This window comes from Onychostoma macrolepis, chromosome 07 (genome assembly GCF_012432095.1).
Source record: "Onychostoma macrolepis isolate SWU-2019 chromosome 07, ASM1243209v1, whole genome shotgun sequence".
NCBI classification, from domain to species: domain Eukaryota; kingdom Metazoa; phylum Chordata; class Actinopteri; order Cypriniformes; family Cyprinidae; genus Onychostoma; species Onychostoma macrolepis.
Window position 1 is genome coordinate 39,741,826 of NC_081161.1, and position 23,563 is coordinate 39,765,388.

Here is a 23,563-nt window from a genome sequence, read left to right on the forward strand (position 1 = left end):
CAGAGAGAGAGAGAGAGAGAGAGAGAGAGAGAGAGAAAACTTGATTGTAGAGCTCTCACTGTGTTAAATGTTAGTATATGTACAAGTTTTTGTAGATGGTTTGTATGTCTTCATGGGAATCCAAATGAATTCATAGACAAATGAACAGGCTCATTGGAAATACGTGCCTCTACCTACATTTCTGCAAAACTCAAAAAACGTATAAATACGAATCGCTGAAGATTCCAGTTGAAATGAACACTAGAGGCAGTAAAACTCCCACGACTTTTATTCCTTTTCACACAAAGTATGATTTGCAGGTCCACAGTTTCAATTAATAAAGCCTAATTTTCGCATAACTACTTGAGGAATATTATGTTATGAATTCAAAAAATTTTAACATGCTGCAAGATTTGAAAACTGATGCATTTGAAGGTTAACGTCACATATCCAGCTTCATATGCATGAGTTTTCTAACTTAGTAGGTTTGCACGGTAGCTCACGCGATACGGTGTTGCACTTGAGTGATGAAGAGCTTCGCTACAAACCCCGTGAAACCACAGTTCGACAAAACAGCTCAAATCCGCATAAGGAAGTTAAAATAGCATGGCTGCATCAACAAATGCATTTTTATATCACTTTTGCATTTGTTAACACTATCAGGTAGGTTTAGGGTTGGGTTTGGTGTAGGGGATTTTTCCAACACGATACAGCATTAACTTTTAGCGACACTCCTCAGATATTTGAATTATGAACCACCGCAATACGTACCTGAAGCAACGTAATACAAACACAGCAATATGTGCCTATATCAACATAACAAAAACGTGTCAGGGTCACGTATTGAACCCACGTTTTAGTGCCACTCACTGGACGTTTCACTTTTAAACTGCCACAAAGCGTGCAGTAATGTGCGTAATAACGGTGCTGCAAAAATGTATTTAGAGGCATGTATTTCAAATGTGCCTGGGTTGCAAATGAATGCAGGGTGCCAAGTTTGGTTCTATGAGGCCTGAAGGGAAGGAAATCACATCAATAACCACAGACAATTACAATCTCCTGAAGCTCCTCAGACCAAAGCACCAGCGTGGGTTCAATCACAACTAGAGGAGTCTAGGAAATACATCTGCAAATACCATGGCAAACAGAAAGCTGAAATACACACCAGCTAATCTTAAATGTGCAGTACAGATAATCACAGAGGTGAGCCGCTGTCACCCAAAATCTGGGTTAGCATAATGGGCTCAATCAGACACAGTGCTGGAGGCAAGAATGTAATTATTGTCTGATTCTCCTCAAGTCGTGCCGCAGATGGTTACGTAACATGTATCAAATCAGCATTTCTTTTTAGCTCTCCAGTTAATTCTAGATAGAATTCCACGGGTAGTCCAAGGGGTTCATTAAAGACAAACAAAACACACACACACACACACACACACGTAGGGGCCCTTGGAATATATTTTGCAGCTCTTAAATCATAATGCAGCTGTGTTAATCCCATCCCAAGAACAAAGCGACAAGTTCACAGGAACAAGCAAGCTCAAATCGAGGACAAAACGAGAGAATGTGCAAAACACTTAATTTAATAATTCAAGACTTGTTAAAAATAAAAGCATTTTTGTTTTCATGTCGTGTCTGTGACCCTGTTGCAGTGTCTAGAACACAGGGATTCCCCTGTCAACACTGTTTTTGCTCATCAAAGGCAAATATGAGAAATATTTCATTTAGATTCGTGTAGCTATTTATAGTGGATTACCAGAGTTGCTGTTTTGGGAGAAATAAATATATTAAAGCATTTTATTTTTTCCCCTGAGAACCTTTTGCAATAAATGTAATTTGTGCTGATTAAAAAAATGTTATTACAGTAATGAGAACATTCAAATGCATTAAAATAATGAGGTGGGTCCATTTTATTTATTTTTTTCTTATTTATTAGTGCTGTCATAATTAGCGCGTTAACATGTACGATTCATTTTTCCAGTTTAACGGCGTTAATAATATTTAAAGGTGCTGTATGTAAGTTTTTGACTCTACTAAAGCATAAAAATACCATAATATGTTTGCAGATATGTAAGAAACATGCTAAGTTACGGTCAGTTATTCTCCTTTGAAAATGTGCATATATAGCCTATATAAAAGGTTGTGAGAAAAGACTATGCATGTCAGATCCGCATCACGTTTAGCAGCAGCAGCTCTTAAAGAAATAGCAGCCAAAAAACCTAAGAGCCCAGCTGCTGTGATGTCTGTTAATCAAAGAACAAACTAAAAAAAGAGAGGAAATCAATAACTTTTGTAGCTTTAAGGATTCATCTATATTTAATTTGGAATTTACTGTCTGATAACTTTATCCAATTTCCGGTAGCTTAATATGACATTCATTATAATGGGTTTATGTGAAGATTATTTTAAAGGGGTCATCGGATGCCCATTTTCCACAAGTTGATATGATTCTTTAGGCCGGGTTCTTAATGAAAAGTCTATATCATACTTTGGTTAAAAGTTCTCTATGTTAGTGTCAAAAACACCTTTTTTACCCTGTCAAAATCAGCTCTGTTTTAATCAAGCCATTTTAGTCCATGTTGCTTTAAATGCTAATGAGCTCTGCTGACCCCGCTCCTCTCTTCCATGGGGTGACGAGAAATACTGTTTACTTTAGGGTGTAAACTGGCTAACTAGCACCTTATTAGGAAAGGCAATTTGCAAAGATGCATAAAAAACCCTTATACTCACTTCTTCTGTAGAAGAAGCTGGATCACAAATGATTCGCGCAAACATAGACGCATTTAGGCAGATCGGGATCACTGCATTCCTTTCAAAAATGAAAGTTACGCTAATCCTCTGCATCTTCAGCGGCTCAGATGTTGGGAGTAAATAACCCCTTTAAGTTAAATTAAAAGTTGTTATTTTTTAAAGTTTAATAAATGTTAAAATTGACAGCTCTCATTTATACTGTAATGTGAAATGCCTATAATCAATGATCATTTTCATCAGTATTGACATCAGTATTGTTCACTTTCAGTCATAAAAAAGATGCCACTAAAAAATTGACTGCCTTTATGTTGTTTGTACATTAATTTTAATATTGCATGTGAAATTATTGCAATATAAATATATATTTAAAAACTGTAAAGTTAGGTGAGAAAAAATGTGCGATTAATTAGTTAAAAAAATTAAATCGATTGACAGCACTATTATTTATTTATTTCAATATTACAGTTTTAATATTGATATATTAAAATTGATGTGTTATATTTATTGTAATATTCTTTGCAATGTTACAATTTTGCTATATTTGCCTTTTTATTAGGACAGGACAGTATTTAGACAGGAAGCAAAGTTCCACGAGCCCGGACTTGAACTCGTGACACCCGGAGTGCAATGGCACTACATGTCAGTGCTCTGCCCTCGAGACTGTTGCCGCCAACACAATTTTATATATTTAATCATTTTTTCTTCTTTTGATTTTGGGGATAAATGCCCTTGAAAATGTTAGTAGTGGTTTCTTGCATAGGCAGGTTTACTAATTAATTGGTACATCAGACTGTTTAGTTCCAAAGCATCAAGAAAAAAGTATATATTCTTCACAACATTACCTGTTAAAGGGTAACACATTAATGCAAAGTGGCACTTCTATTCTAAACAGCACTAATGACAAACTTCAATGGTATGCTTTAGTCAAAGAGAGAGCATCCGATGCATTTAAATCATTTCTACAGTTATCAAACATTCACACTGTGTTTTCTTAATTCCAGCTCTTTCAGATGTCATATAAATACTCGATGAGGGGGCTTTGCAGCACTGAATGCTGCCTGAGGCTTATCACTGTTTGAGAGAAAGCAAACAGCTCTTGTTAGGATTTCAATAAATTCTGTCCATAACCCTTTCAGTTTATTTCTTACACGAGCCAGAATATCCTCCAGCAATCAGTGTGCTGCTGAACGATAGCAATGTTTTTGAAGTTCCAACCCTTTTTTGATTTTCCGATGCTGCCCTTGAAGTCGTTTTGTTATGTGTGAATCAAAAGAAATATCCATATCTCACGCTTGTCCATCTTTGATTGCTGTATTAGTCCTCAGAAAGACGCTCTCCTAATGCATGTGATTGACATAAGTGGGTAGCTTTTTGTGCCACTTAAAGTTGCTGCCATTCTGCAGACACTAACCAGCACTGGTCTGATTCATCAAGTTCTTGAGGATGCAACATGATTCATGGTTTTTCTCTAAGTGATTTCCAGAAAGCCCGTGTCCCAGAGGGGGTAATTAGATTGTCACTCAAAGTGAAGACCAAATGGGACAAGTAATACATAATATATGATTGACGTATACATGATTACCATTATCTTTGAAATCAATTTCAAACTGATGTTTGCGTGGACCATGCTGTCCATTAAATCCTGCCAATTAGAAAACACAGCTGTACTGTTTATAATCACCTGAATATATCACTTCCGTTCAGAAGAGCTCTTGACACATCTCTCTTATTGTAGAAGTGAGCTACCTTAAGAGATGTGTCAAGAGCTCTTCTGAACGGAAGTGATATATTCAGGTGATTGTATATATAATTTATATATATAGTGATTATATATATATATATATATATATATATAATCTACATATATAAAGATTTACAATAGCTCTTTTCCAAACCCTAGTGAGTGGTTGTGCTCTCTGTTGTCTAATTAGGCTGTTACCTTCTAAGACAGCATACTAACGTCATGGACATGATTGACTGGTTTGAAGTGCTACATAGGTATCAACCTTCTTCACGGTCATGGCAAACAAACAGCATTTCTTAATTAAGACACTCATGGTTGAGTTTGAGTTTATGCTGCTAAACTAACAATGTTCAGTTCAATTTTATTTATATAGCACATTTAAAAACAACCATGGTTGACCAAAGTGCTTAACAATGTGACACATGATAAGCAGAGGACACTCAAATATGGAGTGAATTTTTGATTAGATATTCATGTTGAGATATAATTATTAGGTCTGTCAAGCGATTAAAATGTGTAATCTAATTACTTGATGTGAAATTAATTGCAAATTAATTCTACATCAATTTGGGCTGAGAATGTTTTAATTTAAAGTCGTTATTGTATTAAATGAGAAAAGCACCGAATAGACATTACAAAAAAAAAAAGTATCTTTAGAAATAAATATTTTAATTCAGCATAGAATTTATTACACATAAACTTTTAACGATGTTCCATCGTCAATGGGTTTTTTTGAATGGGATTTTGGTTAAATCCCTTAAATAAGGTCCGTGGTTCAGACAAGCTCAAGATACTTTCACGTTTTATTTTAAGACATAAAACACACCATTTACACCACACTCGTGATTTTTTAAAACTGTTACGTTTCTTAAAAAAGACGGTTGCTAACAAGTTGCTAAATGGGACTATAGGCGCTATCGGAGACATTAAACGTCATCACGCCGGATAGTTTATCAATTTACAGTATTTTCCAATTGTAGTATAATTTTTAATTCAATGAATTGTAGAATAACCAATAAATGTTTTCCCGCATTTTATATTGTTGTTCGACAATGTTTTTTTGCTTTGCCCCGAAATGCGACACATGTTTTCAGAGGGAAGATGCTCCTTTTATCGCTTACTGATGCGGAGACTCTGGGTTCGTACCATAAGGTAAACTCATATTACGATTATTACATGTAAACACCACATTTACCGGCTTTACGTGGTGAAAGTGAAACTTTAATGATGCATAGTGCTTAAAGCCACGTTAAAATTAAATGTTTACGGCCACATGAAGCTGTTAGAAAGCATATAGATTGAGGATTTCCTAGAAGCATGGATAAAATAACATTTTGCCCAGCAAAATGAGAGCTGAAATATGGTACTTTGTTCACTAAAATAAGTTTAATCTTACCATACCCAAAAACTTGCTCACTCTGCTGTTATTTAATAGATTAAATGCACTGGAATTTTATTGAATAGTACGTGGGGATACGTTTTTAATTAAAATATTCATACTTTTAATGCACCTTATTTCTAAATGTACAGAAATACGTGCTTTCAAGTTAAGATTATTTCATTTATTCACTATGCTATTTTTTACTACTGTCTCGTTTCAGCTTTAGTTTGGCTCTAGTTTTGTATTTATTCCAGTTTATATGAAACGGTTCATGTAGCGTGGATTAAAATTCATATACAGAGTAAATACTTTTCACTGAACGTTAAAAATAAGTTTGAAAAAGTTGTCGGAAGCGCGGTGGTGCTGACACTGAAGGCTAGCGACTGTGGTGCTGTAGTTCGTTTATAGCCTAAGTTTAGCCTTTTAGTTCTGGCACTTTTATTTAGGCTTCAAAATTCGTCAAAGTTATATTATTTTGTGAAGATTATCTTGATGGACAAAACGTGTAAGTTTCATGAACTATGATTGAACACAGAGCTTATTTTTTGCCACCCCTCTAGACACGCCCCTGATATATAGAATAAAACATATTTTTTATTCTTTCTCTCTCTCTCTCACTCCATCTCTCTCTATAGATATAGATAGTATGTTACATAAAGTAGTATTTAATTGTTCCTTATAACTGTTAGCATTCCCACTGCTAAAGGCCATGGGCAAAAGAAGAAAAAAAGGCTGACAGTAAGAATATTCCTTTTGTTTGATCAACATAAGAGGAAGATGGGTGCTTCACGTTCTCAAACACACCGTCTGTGCTGACATTTTTCAAAAGCAAATTGTGATCTTTAAAAAAGCAACTTCCTCCCACATCTGGGATTAAAACAATTATAGACTATTTTCAGGGTGTGTGATTCTGAGAGTGCAGTGATTTCTGTGCTGTTTAACAAACACTAGAGTGCTGGAAATAAGACTGATTTGCATTCGCCCACTCATCTACAGTGAACATGACGCGTTCTCTGAGGGATGATGCTGGTATCAGAACATGGCAGACGGTGTTTTTGAGATGTACAGTGAAAGGCTACAAGTGTTCCTCTGGCAGATCGACTGGATGGATGACTGTGTCTTTGACTAATGTCTGAGATATGTGACTCTTCGCATGCCTTCAACAGAGATGCTAAATATGCTGAAAAGAAAATAAGGAATACATTCGATTTGGGAGTTGCCAAGGATCCCACAATGCAACATTGTCACAATACGCCATAAATTGTGCAAATTGTTCTGTCAGACGGGACCGAAATTTAACCCCCGGTGACTGAAAAATGACAGATTTAGAGATTTATTTTCATTTAGTGGATACTTTTATCCAAAGCAACCTACATTACATTTACCACAGCAACAATTCCCTTGGAGCACCTAGGGTTAAGTGCCTTACTCAAAGGCACAATGGTCATACTTCATGGATCTGATCATCTAGGGCTCAAACCAGCAACCCTTTTGCCTTTAGCCACCACAAAATCATCTATTATGGAAGCAATACATTTAACATGTATGTCTTACTGATGGAGTTCCAATATAATTCACTTTCTTTATGGCCTGAAATGAGTAGTTCACCCAAAATTATGAATAGAGGACTCATATTTGTGGATTATTGTGATGTTTTTATCAGCTGTTTGGACTCTCATTCTGACGGCACCTATTCACTGCACAGGATCCATTGGTGAGCATGTGATGCAATGATACATTTCTCCAAATCCGTTCCGATGAAGATACAAAATCATCTACATTTTAGATTTACTCACTTGAGGGTGAGTAAATTTTCAGCAAATGTTCATTTTTGGGTGAACTACTCCTTTAACTGACAATTCAATGAACTCCTATTCCAAGAAGTGTCACCATGTGCCTCATTTTCATTTTAAACAAAGTGCGCACTGCGTAATTTTTTACCATCCTTTACGATTAACGCTTCTCAGATTGTACAAGATTCAGCACAAAGGCAATTAATCAGCCATTGGTGAGCATGCCACACTATGCGACCTGCAAATTTAGTCTCAGACGAAATCATGGAAAGAATCATACAGTGTGCACCCGGCTTTAAGCTAATAGACATGCTTTGCTCTGTTGAGGTTGCTTAATCTGGGAAATTACTTTTACAATTGTTGCTAATTATCACGCTCAATGAGTAAAAATTGGCTGCATTTGTTCCCACTGGAGCAGAAAAGCAGCACTAAGACAGATTAAGTTACAAAAGCTGTGACATGAGAACAGAAGCCTTTTAGAACGCTCATCTAAACTTCGGCCTTTTGGGTTATGACTAATTTTACAGTCATTAATTAATGCAGGACATTACGGAAACCCTAAGAAGCCATGCATTATTAGATTTTTTTTTTTTTTCTTTTTCTTATTTTGTCATTATTAAGACTTCATTTTCTGTAGATTACAGCAGTACATAACAAAAGTGGTTTACCCAAACTTGAATTGTTTGAAGGTACAAAAACAATTTTGAAGTGTAGTACATGTACACTTCCATTCAAAAATTTCGGGTTGGTAAGATTTTTAAAATGTTTTTGAAAAAAGTCTCTTATTCTCTCAATGGCTGTATTTATTTGATTAAAAATGCATCAAAAACTATAATATTGTGCAGTATTATTATAATTAAAAATAACTGTTTTTTATTTTAATATATTTTAAAATGTATTCCTGTGGTGCAAAGCTGAATTTTCAGCATCATTACTCCAGTCTTCAAAGTCTCACGATCCTTCAGAAATCATTCTAATATGAATGACACTTGAAAAAAAGGCTACAACTTTATCATTGCAGACCCTACAGTGACTCTGAACATGCAGACAATTTTATTTCCAGCCAGCTTGAGTCTGCATGCTTATAGAATGATGTTTGACAGATAAATTAAACATTTTGTGTGTGAAAAATACAAAAGAACAATTACAATGCATGACCCTTAGGGCTTCAATACAACAAAACACATGTTAATTGTACTTTTTTTTGTTTGTTTGTTTTGTTTTTTTGCTGAATATCATTTCAGTGCAGAAAAGTCCAGACAAAAAGTTCCTATGTAAAAATCGACATCAAAGTGGCATTGCATTGTATAATTACACTGCTTGCAATGAAACACTGTATTTATTTTCCTTTGTTTGAAACTTTGTTAAGTCAGCCTGAACCATGTTAACATACAGACTCTATTCAAACGTATAATTATAAATATAACTTATAATTTTAGCCTCAGGTGTGCTGTCCATATTTAATTATTATAAACCATATACTTTTTAAGAAAGTAAAGTACAAAGTTTGAAAGTGTAACCAACAGTGATGACATTGTAATATCTGCATTCTGAACTGCACTTGGTCTTGTTTCCGTCACATATTTGTCTATTTATCTATCTGTTTACCCATATACTGCATATAAGTTTTGCTGCCAAGCAAGCGTTGGTATTTCCTTCACGAAACACAAAGGCTTGAGATGTGTACACTAATGCAGACTCTGAATCTGCACCACGACAGCTCATATCATTGATGTTATGAGCATTGTGGAGCCTCTATTAAATTAAGTGACCTATCAATAGACGCAGAACACTGGTGAGGGGGAAACACAGTCTTGATTCGGTGTGGAAAAGAAATTATTTCTCCATCCCTACAGCACTCTTCACTATTGCATCCTCCTCTCCTGTGACAACCGTGACAACACACCATGACGATCACAGAAATTGCCTATTATAGATGACAGTTCCGCTAAAGTTAATGCACAAAATGCCCCCGTGTTTTCAAAAGTGTATTGCACAGGTTAGACAGACGGTCTTTGGAAGACTAGTAGCCTATATAGAGTGTGGATAATCAGAATCAGGATAAATGCACGTACATACATACATACATATACATACATGGAAACAGGTGTTACAAAATACTGCAATTTTGCATAAGCAAGGACAACTGTGCTACTTTTTTTTATTTGTATTTTTTTTTTCAACTGATACTTTTATCCAGCAAGGTGTCAGGCCTGTGTTTCTGTGTCTTGTGTTTCCCTCCCTCATATGCCCATATTTGGTTATTTTCCTGTTCCGGTCCTCATTGTATTAATTTGTTTCCAGGTATGTCTTGTCATCCCCTCATTTAGTTGAGTATTTATATTGTGTTCTGCCCCTTGTCTCCTGTCCGCTATTGAATGTCTTCACCCTGCTCTACGTGTGTTCTCCTAGCTATTTTTGGTTCATTAAAAGACTGTTGATGATTCTCCAGCATTTCCTTGCTCCAACACAGGTGTGATCGTGACACAAGGTCACATTAAATTGATTTAGAATGCTACAAACGATTTCTATTTTGAATAAATGCTGCTCTTTTCAACTTTATATTAATCAAAGAATCCTGAAAAAATTGATTAATGTTTCAACAAAAATATTTAGCAGTTTTCTTGATAATAATACAACCCGGAAATGTTGGGATGTTTTAAAATGAAAACTTAAAGACTTTCAAATCACATGAGCCAATATTTTATTCACAGTAAAACATAGATAACATAACAAAGGTTTAAATGGAGAAATTTTACACTTTTATCCACTAGATGAGCTCATTTCAAATTTGATGCCTGCTACAGGTCTCAAAAAAGCAACAAATGGCTGAAAAAGCAAGAAATTTTGAAAAGATTCAGCTGGGAGAACATCTAGCAACTAATTAAGTTAATTGACATCAGGTCTGCAACATAATTAGCTATAAAAGGGATGTCTTAGAGAGGCAGAGTCTCTCAGAAGTAAAGATGGGCAGAGGCTCACAAACAGATTGTGGAATACTTTAAAAACACATTCCTCAACGTCAAATTGCAAAGGCTTTGCAAGTCTCATTATCTACAGTGCATAACATCAACAAAAGATTCAGTGAAACTGGAGAAATCTCTGTATATATAAAGGTTTTAGAGCAACATATGCTCCCCTCCAGTCGATGTCTATTTCAGCAGGACAATGCAAAACCACATACTGCAGCTATTACAACACCATGGCTTCATAGTAGAAGAGTCCGGGTGCTGAATTGGCCTGCCTGCAGTACAGATCTTTCACCTATAGAGAACATTTGGCGCATCATTAAACGAAAAATACGTCAAAGACAACCATGAACTCTTCAGCATCTGGAAACCTATATCAGGCAAGAATGAGACCAAATTCCAACACCAAAACTCCAGAAACTCATAACCTTGATGCCCAGACGTCTTCAAACTGTTTTATAAAGAAGAGATGCTACACCATGGTAAACATGCCCCCGTCCCAACTATTTTGAGACCTGTAGCAAGCATCAAATTTGAAATGAGCTCATTTTGTGCATAAAATTGTAAAACTTATCAGTTTAAACATTTTTATCCATGTTCTATTGTGAATAAAATATTGGCTCATGTGATTTGAAATTCCTTTAGTTTTCATATCATTCAAATTTAAGAAATGTCTCAACATTTCTGGAATTCGGGTTGTTTTTAATGTTTTTTTTTTTTTAGCAGCAAATCAGCATATTTGAGTAATTTCTAAAGGATCATGTGACATGTAACTGGTGTAATTGCAGCTAAACATTCACTTTATTAACAGGAACAAAGTAGGGTTTTTTTTTAAATTATATAAAACAGAAGAGTTATTTTTAAATTGTAATAATATTTTGCAATATTACTGTTTTTACTGTAATAATAGTTAACAGTATGTTTTAGCATCTTTACTCCTTTATAATCCATTAAATTTTGCAGTATTTACAATTTTTTGTATTGCACCTAACAGTCAATAACCTCTCACTGTTTCAAATACAGCTATTTTGTTTAATCATGAAAAGGGGGCATTACATACCAGAATGGAGACATTGATCTAAGGGGACTGTGATTAAAATGGATAGTCGTCTCAAAGTCAGAACGAGCTATTGTATTATGAGAAAACATAGTCAAACTTTTTAAAACAACATGCATAATAACCAGACATTCTTATCTCATTCTGGTGCATATGCACTTGTCTAATCTAAAGTTTCTCTTCTGGGCCAAGTTTTAGCTGAAGATTTCTGTTCCTCACCTAGAATGATCTACAAACACAAGCCCAAAATAAACCAAACATATCTGTAATGAGAATTCTGACCCTGGACTGAATGTTCTAGAACATTTTCATTTCACCAGTTCACAATTAACTGCACACAAACTGTTTTTGTATAATCTACATGTGCTCACCCCAATCATTATCAAAGCACATCCAGATCACGTCAGCTTCTATCATGTTTAATGGTGTTACGGCAAGAGGGACTGAGCCATTTCACTGGCATGAAATTGATTTAGTGCACTGCCTTTAGGGGGCCGATAATGACCCCTCATCTCTGCACGACACACACCTTCATCTCCATTTCATACAGCCTTAAGAGGGAGAGAACAGCGTTTATCAATGTCCCCTTTTCCCTATATAATAGAGTTGAGATGGGCAGTATCTGTCTGGTGAACAGCATTGAGAGGTTAAGTGTTTTTACTATGTAGTACTTATGTTGGAAAAAAGCAGCTCAGTCACAGAGAAGCATAGTTTATTCACAGGTTACTATAAAAAGAGACCAAAAAAATAAAATAAAATTACTATTGTAGTGTGTATTTCCGAATTGACTTTAGAATGCCTTGTAAACTCCTTAATTTCAGTTGAATTTGAATTGAGGTAGCAAATAGTACACACAATTGCAATTTAAATTTCAAAGATGAATGTCAAATTTCATGGATGGATGGATGGTTATGAAAGTATGGATGGATGGATGGATGGATGGACGGACAGACGGACGGATGGAACAGTGGACATATGCATGTATGTATGGATGGACGATTGGATGGATGGATGGATGGAAAAATAGTTGGATGAATGAATGGATGAATGTATGGAGGGACTGGATGTTTGGATAGATGGACAGACACGTGGACATACATTTGGATAAATGACCAAATGGATAGAGGAATGAATAGATGGTTAGATAAATGGATGGATGGAAAGATGGATAGATGCACAACTAGATGGATAGATGGACAGATGGACAACTGGATGGATGGAACAGTGGACGGATGGATGAATGAATGGATAAATTGGTAGATGTATTGATGGAATGAACTGATGGATGGATGGATGAACGGATAGGATGGAGGGATTGGATGGTTAGATGGACAGAAAAATGGATAGATGAACAAATGAATGAATGGATGGCTAGACAGAATGAGTGGATGCATGGATTGACAGAAGGATAGATACACAAATAGATGGACAGATGGACAACTGGATGGATGGAACAGTAGATGGATGGATGGATTGAATGGAGAGATGGATGGAGGGATTGGATGATTGGATAGATGTACAGACAAATGGACAGACGGACATACGAATGGATGGATGAATAAATGGAAGGATGGAATGGATGCACAGATAGATATGGATGGATGGATGGATGGATAGATAGGATTCAGTAAATTCCTCTTTGTATTAGGGGTCGACCGATATGTGTTTTTCAGGGCCGATGCCGATTATTACAGACCAAGTAGACTGATAACCGATATTTTGAACCGATATATATTTCTGGTGTAAAAATGAAAATTTATGTCAAAATTAAGAATAACAAGGGCTTTGACAAAAAAACTGCCTTCCCTAGTGTTCGTTGCATTTCTTAAAAGTGGGACCACTGTATGCTTCATGATTAAGCCTATGAATACTGTACTACAGCTAAACAGCTTGGGAAAATGTAAGTATTTGGCTTCAATAATTTACATGTTGGAAATGTATGTGTAATAGCATAACCTCTCATAATTCTTCATTAATTCTTTTCTGATGACTAAATCATAACCTACAAGAGGTGACTATTCAATTCATCTAATGCACATCAATTGATTAACTTAAAAAAGCACAAAGTATATAATAAGTGTAAATAATTCAATTGTCTTCATAGCTCCATTGTAGAAGTTGTTAAGAAGGCCGCAACTATTTTAATGAAACTAAAACACTAATAGCCTATTATAGACACACTTGGTTCAATAGCCAATTGACATCCTAATCTTGGCCTATGTGACAGTAATTTCCAGTAGTTTTAATTCACAGTGCAGTGCAAATGAAGGCATAAAACATTCATTTCATTTATCTTTTAATCAAATGAGATTTAAACTCTATTTTTGACAAACAAAGGGGTTTACTATTAAAATTAAAACATGGAAGGAATAGCGTATTGTGTGATTATTCTTTTAATCAAAAGTTGTAATAATTAGCCTAGCAGTAGCTAAACCGAACGTTTATTTTGACAGGTTGCCATGAGGACCTTTTAAGTTTCTGTAGCCTATGTATATGATATGGCGATAGTTTTACTCAAATGAAACGGTCAAATGCTCATGAAGTAACTCTCAGAGCAGTTCTGGGGATGTTGTTCATTTATTTATGTCCTCATTTAATGAGAGGGCAGATGCTGAAAACACTGCGAGCGTCGCGCACTTCAGTATGTGTAGTAAATGAAACCGCGCGTCTGTGCCTTTCACATATACAGAGACACGCAGAACATGCAGGATTCATATTTACATAGTCTTTTTGCGGCTTAATATTTACAGATACTAGTCCATAGCGTGAGTCGATTTAAGTGTACTGACCTACTTTTGATTAATTAATCCAAACTTTGACGTTATACAGTAAATTCCATTTATATGACTGGATTCCGTGATTCAGTCTGCGTTTTCCCCATCGCGGAAACCATAAATATATAATATTGAGGTGTTTTGCCACTTCAGTGTAGTGGATTGTGATTTATTGCAACTTCAGCAACGTCTGCTGCTGCCTTTGAGAGACAACTGATGCGTGTTCACTGAAGTTAGCAAGCGCTTTCGGTGTGAGAGTGCCTTAATCCTTCCACGTTGATTGGTCGGATTTGTGACTCCCAACAAATCAGAAGGGTGGTAGGCGGAGATTGTTCTAGCCCACAGACTGGTGAGTTCCGACAGGCTGCATCAGAGCAAAATAGCGCGTTTCAAAATTAAATTATTTTATCGGCAAACCGATTTTGAAAATGACCGATACCGATAATCATAAAAATGCTTAATATCGGTGCCGATAATCGGTCGACCCCTACTTCGTATGATTCGAATTCAAATGCCAGTTGGCTGATTTTTGTACAACCCTTAGCATTTTCAAAAAAAAAAAAAAAAAAAATGCTCCATGATGCCTAGTGTTCTGGGTGGTTGCCTACTATCCCATGTCAAAAGCTGGTCTCTATTCTGGTCTTTAGATATGGCTCAACTGATGTATTCAGTGTAAGTCTATGGGTTTTCATCTGTTTTATAGTCTGTAAAATAATGCAAGTCTGATTGCTTAAAAAATGTCTCACTAAGCATTCATTCATGTCTGTAGTGCAAACAGTGCAGGATGAGTAATGCATCAAAGTTTAATACTTTTTCAGGTTTGTTCAAATGCTTTAGCAAACACCACTTATAATACCAAATACTGCTACAGTCAGGCATAATGGGCTCATACTGGCACTGTGTAAGAGCTGGGGAGCACTTAAGCAACAAATGAACCTGAAACAATGATGAAATATGAGATGAGCAAGGATTTTTTGGAACAGAGGTGTTTTCTATCTCAAGAGGAGTATATGTTCATTTTTATTACCAAAATGATGTGATTACAGACACTCGTTCAGTCGCTGGTAGGGCAGGAATATGGTTGAAACCGCACAGTGCATTAATTCAATGGGGAAAGTATCCTTTTAAACCCCAATCATAATGGAGTGAAGTGCTTTTCAAAATTGAAAAATGGAGCTGAATGACCCTGTTCCACTTTAGAGGAGGAGGAAAAAAGGCGGCCATTCCTTGCTGTGATTTTGACATCAGAAAACGGTCATTGTTCCATATCAGCTACAGCTTCAGCGTGTCTTTGTACATGGCCGTCTGTCAAAGAAACTGCGTGTCAGGGTTGTTGCAGACATGTAGGCGGGTGTCTTCACATGTGAGCTGTTGTTCTATGTGTGGCTCCATTGACTGCTTCATTGGCTGGGGCAAGGTGAGTCAGTCAGGCGTGAAATCTTTGGGTTTGATGATGTGTGCTAAACAGCCCTTGGCTTATTGCAGTAATGTAGCCGATGAAGGTTTAAGCCCTTGTGACAGCGATGATAGGATCTTAATAGGCAGGTGAGCTATCAGGGCAAAGAGCGTGGAGGGAGGCAAAGGGGAGGGTTTTCGCAGTGAAGCTAAAATAAACCCTGTCACATGCAGTTAGTGATGTTACCATCATGAGTCATATCTCATAGGGAGACTTCCGCCCTAATATTTGGCAAAAAGCAGATCTCATGCCATTTCAGATGTCTGGTGTGACCAAGCATACTATAGATTAGAATGTGCACTATCGTTAAAAAGTTTGGGGGTATTACATTTTTTTAAAGAAATTAATACATGTGTTCAGAAAGGATGCGTTCATCTGTTTAAAAGTGACAGTAAAGATTTTTTATTATGTTACAAAGAGGTCATGCATGGTTATTGTTTGGCTTTTTCAGGTACAGAATGTTCAATTTATCCGTCAAGCATGGAGACTCAAGTTGGCTGGAAGTAAAATTGACAACATGTCACTGTAGGGTTTGCGATGATAAAGTTGCAGCCTTGTTTTCAAGTGTCATTCATATTAGAATGACTTCTGAAGGATCATGTGACACTGAAGACTGGTGTAATGAGGCTGAAAATTCAGCTTTGCATCACAGGAATAAATTACATTTTAAAACATAATTCAGATAGAAAAACATACTTAGAATAGTAATAATATTTCTTAATTATTGAATTAATGAATTACTGTTTTTATTGTATTGAATGGTGAAAATATTCTCTCTCAAAATTTCTGCCAGATTTGCAACCAGTGTGTCCTCAAATAATTACATTGCACTTCCATTCAAACACATGCAGACGTTTTGTCTTTTGCTGCATACTGCTCCAACATTCAGGTTTGTTGAACTATGACCTGCGCATTCAAATAATGCAAATATATTTAACCAATTCAGGATGTAAACATCACAGACTGAGCTCTTGGCTCAAGAAAGTGAATACAAACTTCAAAGCTTCTTGGTTTGCACTGCAGTGTTCCAGGAAAGTGAGGCAGATAGTATATTTTAACTTTTAAATGTATTTTTTTTTTTTTTTTTTGGGATGTATTATTTATTAAAAACAGAAGCCTTAGAGCACAACAACATCATATCCTGATGAATCCGGATTATTCTAAATGCAGTAGTGCATACCCGCAGTTAGTAATTATCATAATACCCGTCCGAAACATCTACATATGAGCGCAACCTCACAGTCTGCAAATGTACCCTTACACTCTATAAATACTTTAGAGTACATGGAGAAATTGTATGCATAAAGCAAGCTTTTGCATTGTTTTTTTCTAATGAAATATAGCTTTATATTTTTTTTTTATATGAATAATTTATGAAAAGACTTGTTGTAGGGTAGTTTTGTTGTTCAATTTCTAAAAATAATCTAAAATTAAATATACAAAATAATTTAATATTCATTTTTAATATATATACCAAAAATAAATCATTATTTTTTGAGGAGAAAAAGTACATTTAAATTGTATGTATCGAGATTTTTGAATAAAACACAGCACACATGTTGTATACACCATATGCATGTATGAGACCCAATATATGTCACTTATATATCATGCAGGGATGAAGCAAACTGATTATATTACAGATCTGAGGCTGGACAAAATGTCTGATTATAATTCAGATAAAATACTGACCACAGGATAAGACACAGGCCTGAGGCTCTCTTAAAACATCCTCTCCTGACAGGAAATAAATGCATTATATGGAACTAAATTTAATAAAACTTATTAAATATCCCCAGCGGAAATGTTGAAATCAACGTTTCCTGTGTACTTTCTTCTCTGTAATGCAAATCAGTTATCTGTTTTCATATCGGCATTTTGATTGATAGCGGACAGGAACTGATTAAAAGTTTCCCTCCACAGAATCAGGAAATTATGCAAGCAAAAACCAAAAGCTCCATTTTCGAATTTATGCACGTTTACATAAAAGATGAGACAGGATATGATCAAGCCGCCCCTTGCACTAAAAATAATTAGGCATTTAGGCCTTATTTGAACAGTAGTTGCTTTATACAAGTATCAGTTATCAGCAATAATGTGTTTTTTTATCGCTGTAGTTTGACTAACACGAAGATTGTCAATCAGTATCTTATAAGAAATGGAGACATTAAGCAAAAAAAACAATTTCATTTTTGAGCACTACTAAGTACAGTAGGGCCAAAATCTGTTAAAATTGATTATTATAATGTCAGCAACAGATAGTCTATGCATAACAATACTTTTCTTACTTGCTAAAATGTTGGAATATAGGTCATGTTACAGAACACAAAAGTGTATGCTTTCATCTTAAGAAATAATTACTGTCTGACTAATACATTTATTATTGCAGACTAATATAAGTATACAAGAGAGTATACAAATGCTCAAGAAAGTTAGAGGGAAAACTTGATAATGAGCTTAAATTAAAAATTATTTTTATTTTTACCTACAATTACAACCAAACAACAAAATGAAGACTGAGGCAGATTATGAAGCTTTAAAGGGGTCCTATTATGCTCTTTTACAAAGTCTTGATTCTGTTTTCGGGGTGTACTAGAACATGCTCTCATGCTTGGTGGTTCGAAAATCACATTATTTTTCACATAATTTACATTATTACAATACCTTTCTCCCCATCCTGGCATAAACGGCTCGATTAGTTCCGGGTTTGATGAAGGCCCTCCTTCCGAGAAACGAAATGTGTTGTGATTGGTTAGCTGTCCCAGTGCGTTGTGATTGGCGAACAGCTTAGATGGTGTTTCAGTACTGCCCCGCCCCTTGCCAAAACAGCAAGTTCTTCAATATTGCCATATCAATTCAGACCCCGAGAATATTGAACAAGAGGATCGCGCAGAACCTTTGCACGCACGGATATTGCAAGACATATTAAAGTGGTAACGTTATTGTTGTTGTTTTTTGGCTAAATCACGTTTTAGATAGGATGTCAACAACAGCTTAAAAATAACTGCATTTACCATGTACAGATAAGTGCAACGGTAGTTTAGTTGAATTTATTTATACCATAGTCCCACAGACTTACACTATTTGTGGTGGCATATATGCAAATTAATTCTCTGCCAGCGGAAGGCGCATTGAAGCGGTAGAGATCGAGGTTTCCCCGGTAACGCTGTACACAATGCAGAGCTCCGCTCACAAACGCTACTTTATCAGACATTACATGCAAGATGAAATGAAAATAACATCCAAAATTTTCTGAAAACAGTCTGTTTCCATCAGAAATACAGTGATATAATAACACCCGCACCGGGTTTTGATTTTGAAACGTGCAGTGCTCAACCAAGCATTCTCTTCAGCCGCCAACCATTCGAATTTCCGTAGGTGGGATTTATTTTTGTGATATCACAAATACAGGAAAACAACTTTGTAGTCCAAACGAGCCGTTTGTTGTAGTTCTTGAAAAAACAAAATATCTCCCTTTTGAGTGGACTTTGAGATTTGTAACTTTGTAGATCTTTTTATGCCCAAACATACACACTACACACTGACTAAAATTCAAAAAGTGAAAATGCATAATAGGACCCCTTTAACATTAGCAGAAATGCCCTGAACGACTTGAAAGGCAAGTAAAATCAGTCAGACCCTGCGCAGCACAACCTCTATTCGTGATTTGATGACTTAATAGCAAACTAAAGGTCCAAACACAGAAAACAAGAAACACACGCACACAAAATCAGATTTTACTGCCTGCCCTAAAATAGTCTGTGATCAAACTCCAATGGCAAAAAAAGGCTCCAGAATGATTGAGTGAGGCAAAAATCCAATACAGCTCAATCTGAGGTAATGGCTGCCTAAGACCTCCAGCTGATTTGAAGAGAAAAACAGTACAAGTAGTGTATTGTGGGAAGGCCAGCGTGCTGAAAAGGGCTCATATTGACGTCACGCTTTGAGTGTCAATCCTTTTATGCCTCTTCAACCTTGCCGGCGATCGTGAGACATAATGAGCCGTTCCTCTCGGAGTGAATGGAGCCCATATTTTCTGTCTCTCGCAGGACTGTCACAACAAAGTGAGAGAGCGTTTTCATCTTATGACACATATATGAGAAAAGAGCAAGGGTTGTTGGGTCAAGGGGGTTATGCATAAGCTCAATGTGTTTATGTTGGTTTAGGAGAGCAGTCTTTGAAAATCAAAGATGGATGTGAGGTCTGCAATGGGGATGGGAAACAAAAGATCATTTTCTGTCATTTGTTTCCTCTTTGACATATTGCCTCGGACACACGGTCATTATTCAAAGACTGAGTGAAATGAGGGCAATGCTGGAATAAGATGGCAGACTCAGGTAAATGACTGTGATGGAGTAGAAACACTTTTTATTTGGAGTTTTTGTCAAATGTTTAGCTTTGAAATTTAGAAATTTCAAACAGTTTGGACCTTTCAGCAATAATTTCCAATATTAATTAAATGTATTACTAGAAGCTATTTATTACTATTTATTACTTTTATTAACATTTTTTATGTTAATACAAAATGTAATGTCTAGGACAAAATAATGTACAATTTGATTTATTATAAATGAAATTACAATTCAAACCAGAAATTACAAAGTCATTTTTATTTAACCATTTTACATTTACCATTATTGTTTTAGTGTTTAACATTATTACATGTATTACTTGAAATTACTTTAAAAGGAAGAACATAACAAGGAAGAACTTATAAATGGACTGAAATATGAAGTGGAGTTTAGTTTTCTAAAGTTGCCAAACTTCACAACTTCTCAAAAATGTTAGAGGGAAAACTTGATAAACTTAAATTATGAATATGCTAATGTTATTTCCTTCTATTGATTTTTACCCAAAGTTTTACAATCAGTAAGATTTTTTAATGAAAAAAGAGCACTTTTATTTAGCAAGGATGCAAAAAAATATTTTAAATAATAACTTTCTATTTAGCAAATAATTCAAATTTTGTTGAAACCTCAGACTAGACATATTGTCCATTAAGATAATATAGACAGTATATTAGCTACACTTTTGCATACACAACCATTCAAAAGTTTGGGGTTATTTCAATTTGAATTTTTTTACTTTGAAAGAAATTGATGCTTTATTCAATAAGGATGCATTAAATTGATAAAAAGTGCAGTATAAGGCTTTCACAATGTAAAAAAAAAAAAAAAAAAAAAGAATTCTTATAAACATGTATCATGATTTCCACAAAAATATTAAGCAGCACCGCTGTTTTATAATAATGATAATAATCACTGATAATAATAATAAATGTTTCTTTAACAGCAAATCAGCATATTATAATGATTTCTGAAGGATCGTGTGACGCTGAAGACTGGAGTAATGATGCTGAAAATTCAGCTTTGCATCACAGGAATAAATTACATTTTATTTCTAAGTATTTTAAATTGTAGTAATATATCACAATATTACAGATTTACTGATTTACAGCCTACCATAAGAGATTCTTTCAAAATATTTAAAAAATCATAGTGTATCAGCTCTTTACAGTAACTTTGAATACAGCTCATCCAATCAGAATTTAGAGTCCGAACTATACTTTATAATATTACTTTTACTGTTTTTTTTTTGCTTTTAACTCAATGGTTACAAAACTGGTTTTGCACTGATGCCAAACACATAACGAATCCATCAAAAAATTGCCTACAGGTTTGAAATGACCTAAAGGTGAGTAAATGGGTGAACTGTGGGTGATAATATTTATAACTTTAATATGTTATTGTCACATGTCTGTGTGTTGTTTCTGTTTTGACCTAGTTTTTGCCTGTGCCTTGTTAAGTTCATTGTTACCACCTGTTACTTCTTTAATTATCCAATTAGTTCCTGTGTTCTTAAGTCCTGAGTACTCCCCAGTTTATTTGCCAGTTATCGTTTGTATTATGTGTTATGCTACTCCGTGCTCCTGGAATTCATCTGTTTATTCTGTGGATTATTATTAAAAAGACTATTATTTGGAAAACTCCCGTGTCGTGTGCTCTTCTGGCATAGCACCCGTAACAGTTATATGGTCAATAGTATCATTGTTATAAATAATACCATTGACATCAAGCAACACAAGCTTTACATTATGTAACACTTGAGTTAAAAAGAAAAGTACCTTTCATTTGTTAAAGTTGCAGTCCATAACTTTTTTGTGTTATAAATTTACAAAATTTATATAATAAGCGAGTACACCATGAATCCATTTTCCAAACCTTGTTTTTGGCTTGTCCTGAATCACTACGGTACACATATAATGAGTGTTTATATTCACACTATTTTAGAGTGGTTCGGGTAGGTACCTCTACGGAGTAACCTGGTACCTGCGTGATTCGGCTACAATGTTCTTCCGCAAGATGCACGCAGTTCTGTTTATTAACCGCTAGCACGCCAAACGTTACAGACTGCAGCTTTAAGTATTTAATTACTGGTTTGTCCAAAAACAGGTATGAACTCATTTAAATCTAAACAATCTCACCCATTGAATCTCAGCAAAAATAACTCTTATGTGATAAATATACAGCTGCCGTGATCTAAAATTACTCATATCGTCATGTGTTTTTTGTGGTACTGCCCACCTCTACTACAAACGTAGGTTTGAATATAAAACTGTATATCTGAAAGCAATGGCTCCACAGTGATATAAACCTTAATATTAGCAGAGGAAGTCAGGCTAACCAAAGAAAGACTCGCAGGCATTTCCGCCAACTGCCTCCCCAAGGTCTGAGACTGGAGGATGCATTCAACTCAAATTCTATTCACACAAACCCACACATCACAAACCAAACCCTATCTGACTCATGATGTGCCAGACCACTGTTTAAAAGCAGGCTCTAAATATAGTCTAAAACCAAAGCCGAGAACTCCTATTATGTTACCGAGTCGCGCAAAATGATTGACAGCTGAAAGACTGAGGAAATCTATTGTGTTGCTTCAATAAAGGATGAAGAGAATTAAGGTAGTTTTGCTTTTTCACAGGGAATAAAATATCTAAAGTTAACATGAGATCAAAATTGGACACTTTTTGTTTAAATACGAATTAAGACACAAATGTTTGTTGTCTTTTATCAAAATGTATTTACTCCCATCCAACCACCTGTCGTAAAGAGATCATTTTTCACAAATCAATCAATTCCCATTCAGCCAGATATCCATTGACTTCCCTGAAAATATGGAGCAAGGAGTTGCCTTCATTTCGACATTAAGATAACACAGAAAAATACTCTAGTCATACCTTTTATCCCAAATTTGTTGCGTCTGCTGTATTTGTTGATGAGGACGAAAATCACAATGAGGAAGACGCAGCCAAAGCCAGCCAGACCAACAGCAATCGACATCTACAGAAAAAAAAAAGCAGTAAATTGAATTTAAAGAAGAACTTCAGCCTTTTGATTTTTTTAGGCAGAAAGAACATCTTACTCCGAATGAATCTTCTTCAGGACTCTTTGCCTCATCTTCAGGTGTTGGAGCTACAGGAAATAGAAAAGACGTTGCTCAATTAAAGGAGGTCAAATGATAAGTGTTGTTGTTGATAACTAAAACTAATAAAAATATGGTAACACTTTACAATAAGGTGTCATTTGTTAACATTAGTTAATTAACATGAACGGACAATGAACACTACATTTATTACACTCTTTATTAATCTTTGTT

The 23,563-nt window shown here is 35.5% G+C and overlaps 1 protein-coding gene across 5 annotated transcripts in view; it reads right to left on the reverse strand.

Annotated features, from left to right (window-relative positions):
* The window catches only part of ntrk3b (neurotrophic tyrosine kinase, receptor, type 3b), a 139,543-nt gene that overhangs the window by 33,799 nt on the left and 82,181 nt on the right, over positions 1-23,563 (reverse strand). For all 5 annotated transcript variants that reach the window (XR_009272039.1, XM_058782029.1, XM_058782028.1 and 2 more), the window contains 2 exons: positions 23,330-23,379; positions 23,145-23,247 (listed from right to left, as the gene is read on the reverse strand). Coding sequence is in view for 4 of the 5 variants with exons in the window: in XM_058782029.1 (XP_058638012.1) it covers positions 23,145-23,247; positions 23,330-23,379 (153 nt within the window). In the remaining variant the exon portion in view is untranslated. The remainder of the gene's footprint in view (positions 1-23,144; positions 23,248-23,329; positions 23,380-23,563) is intronic.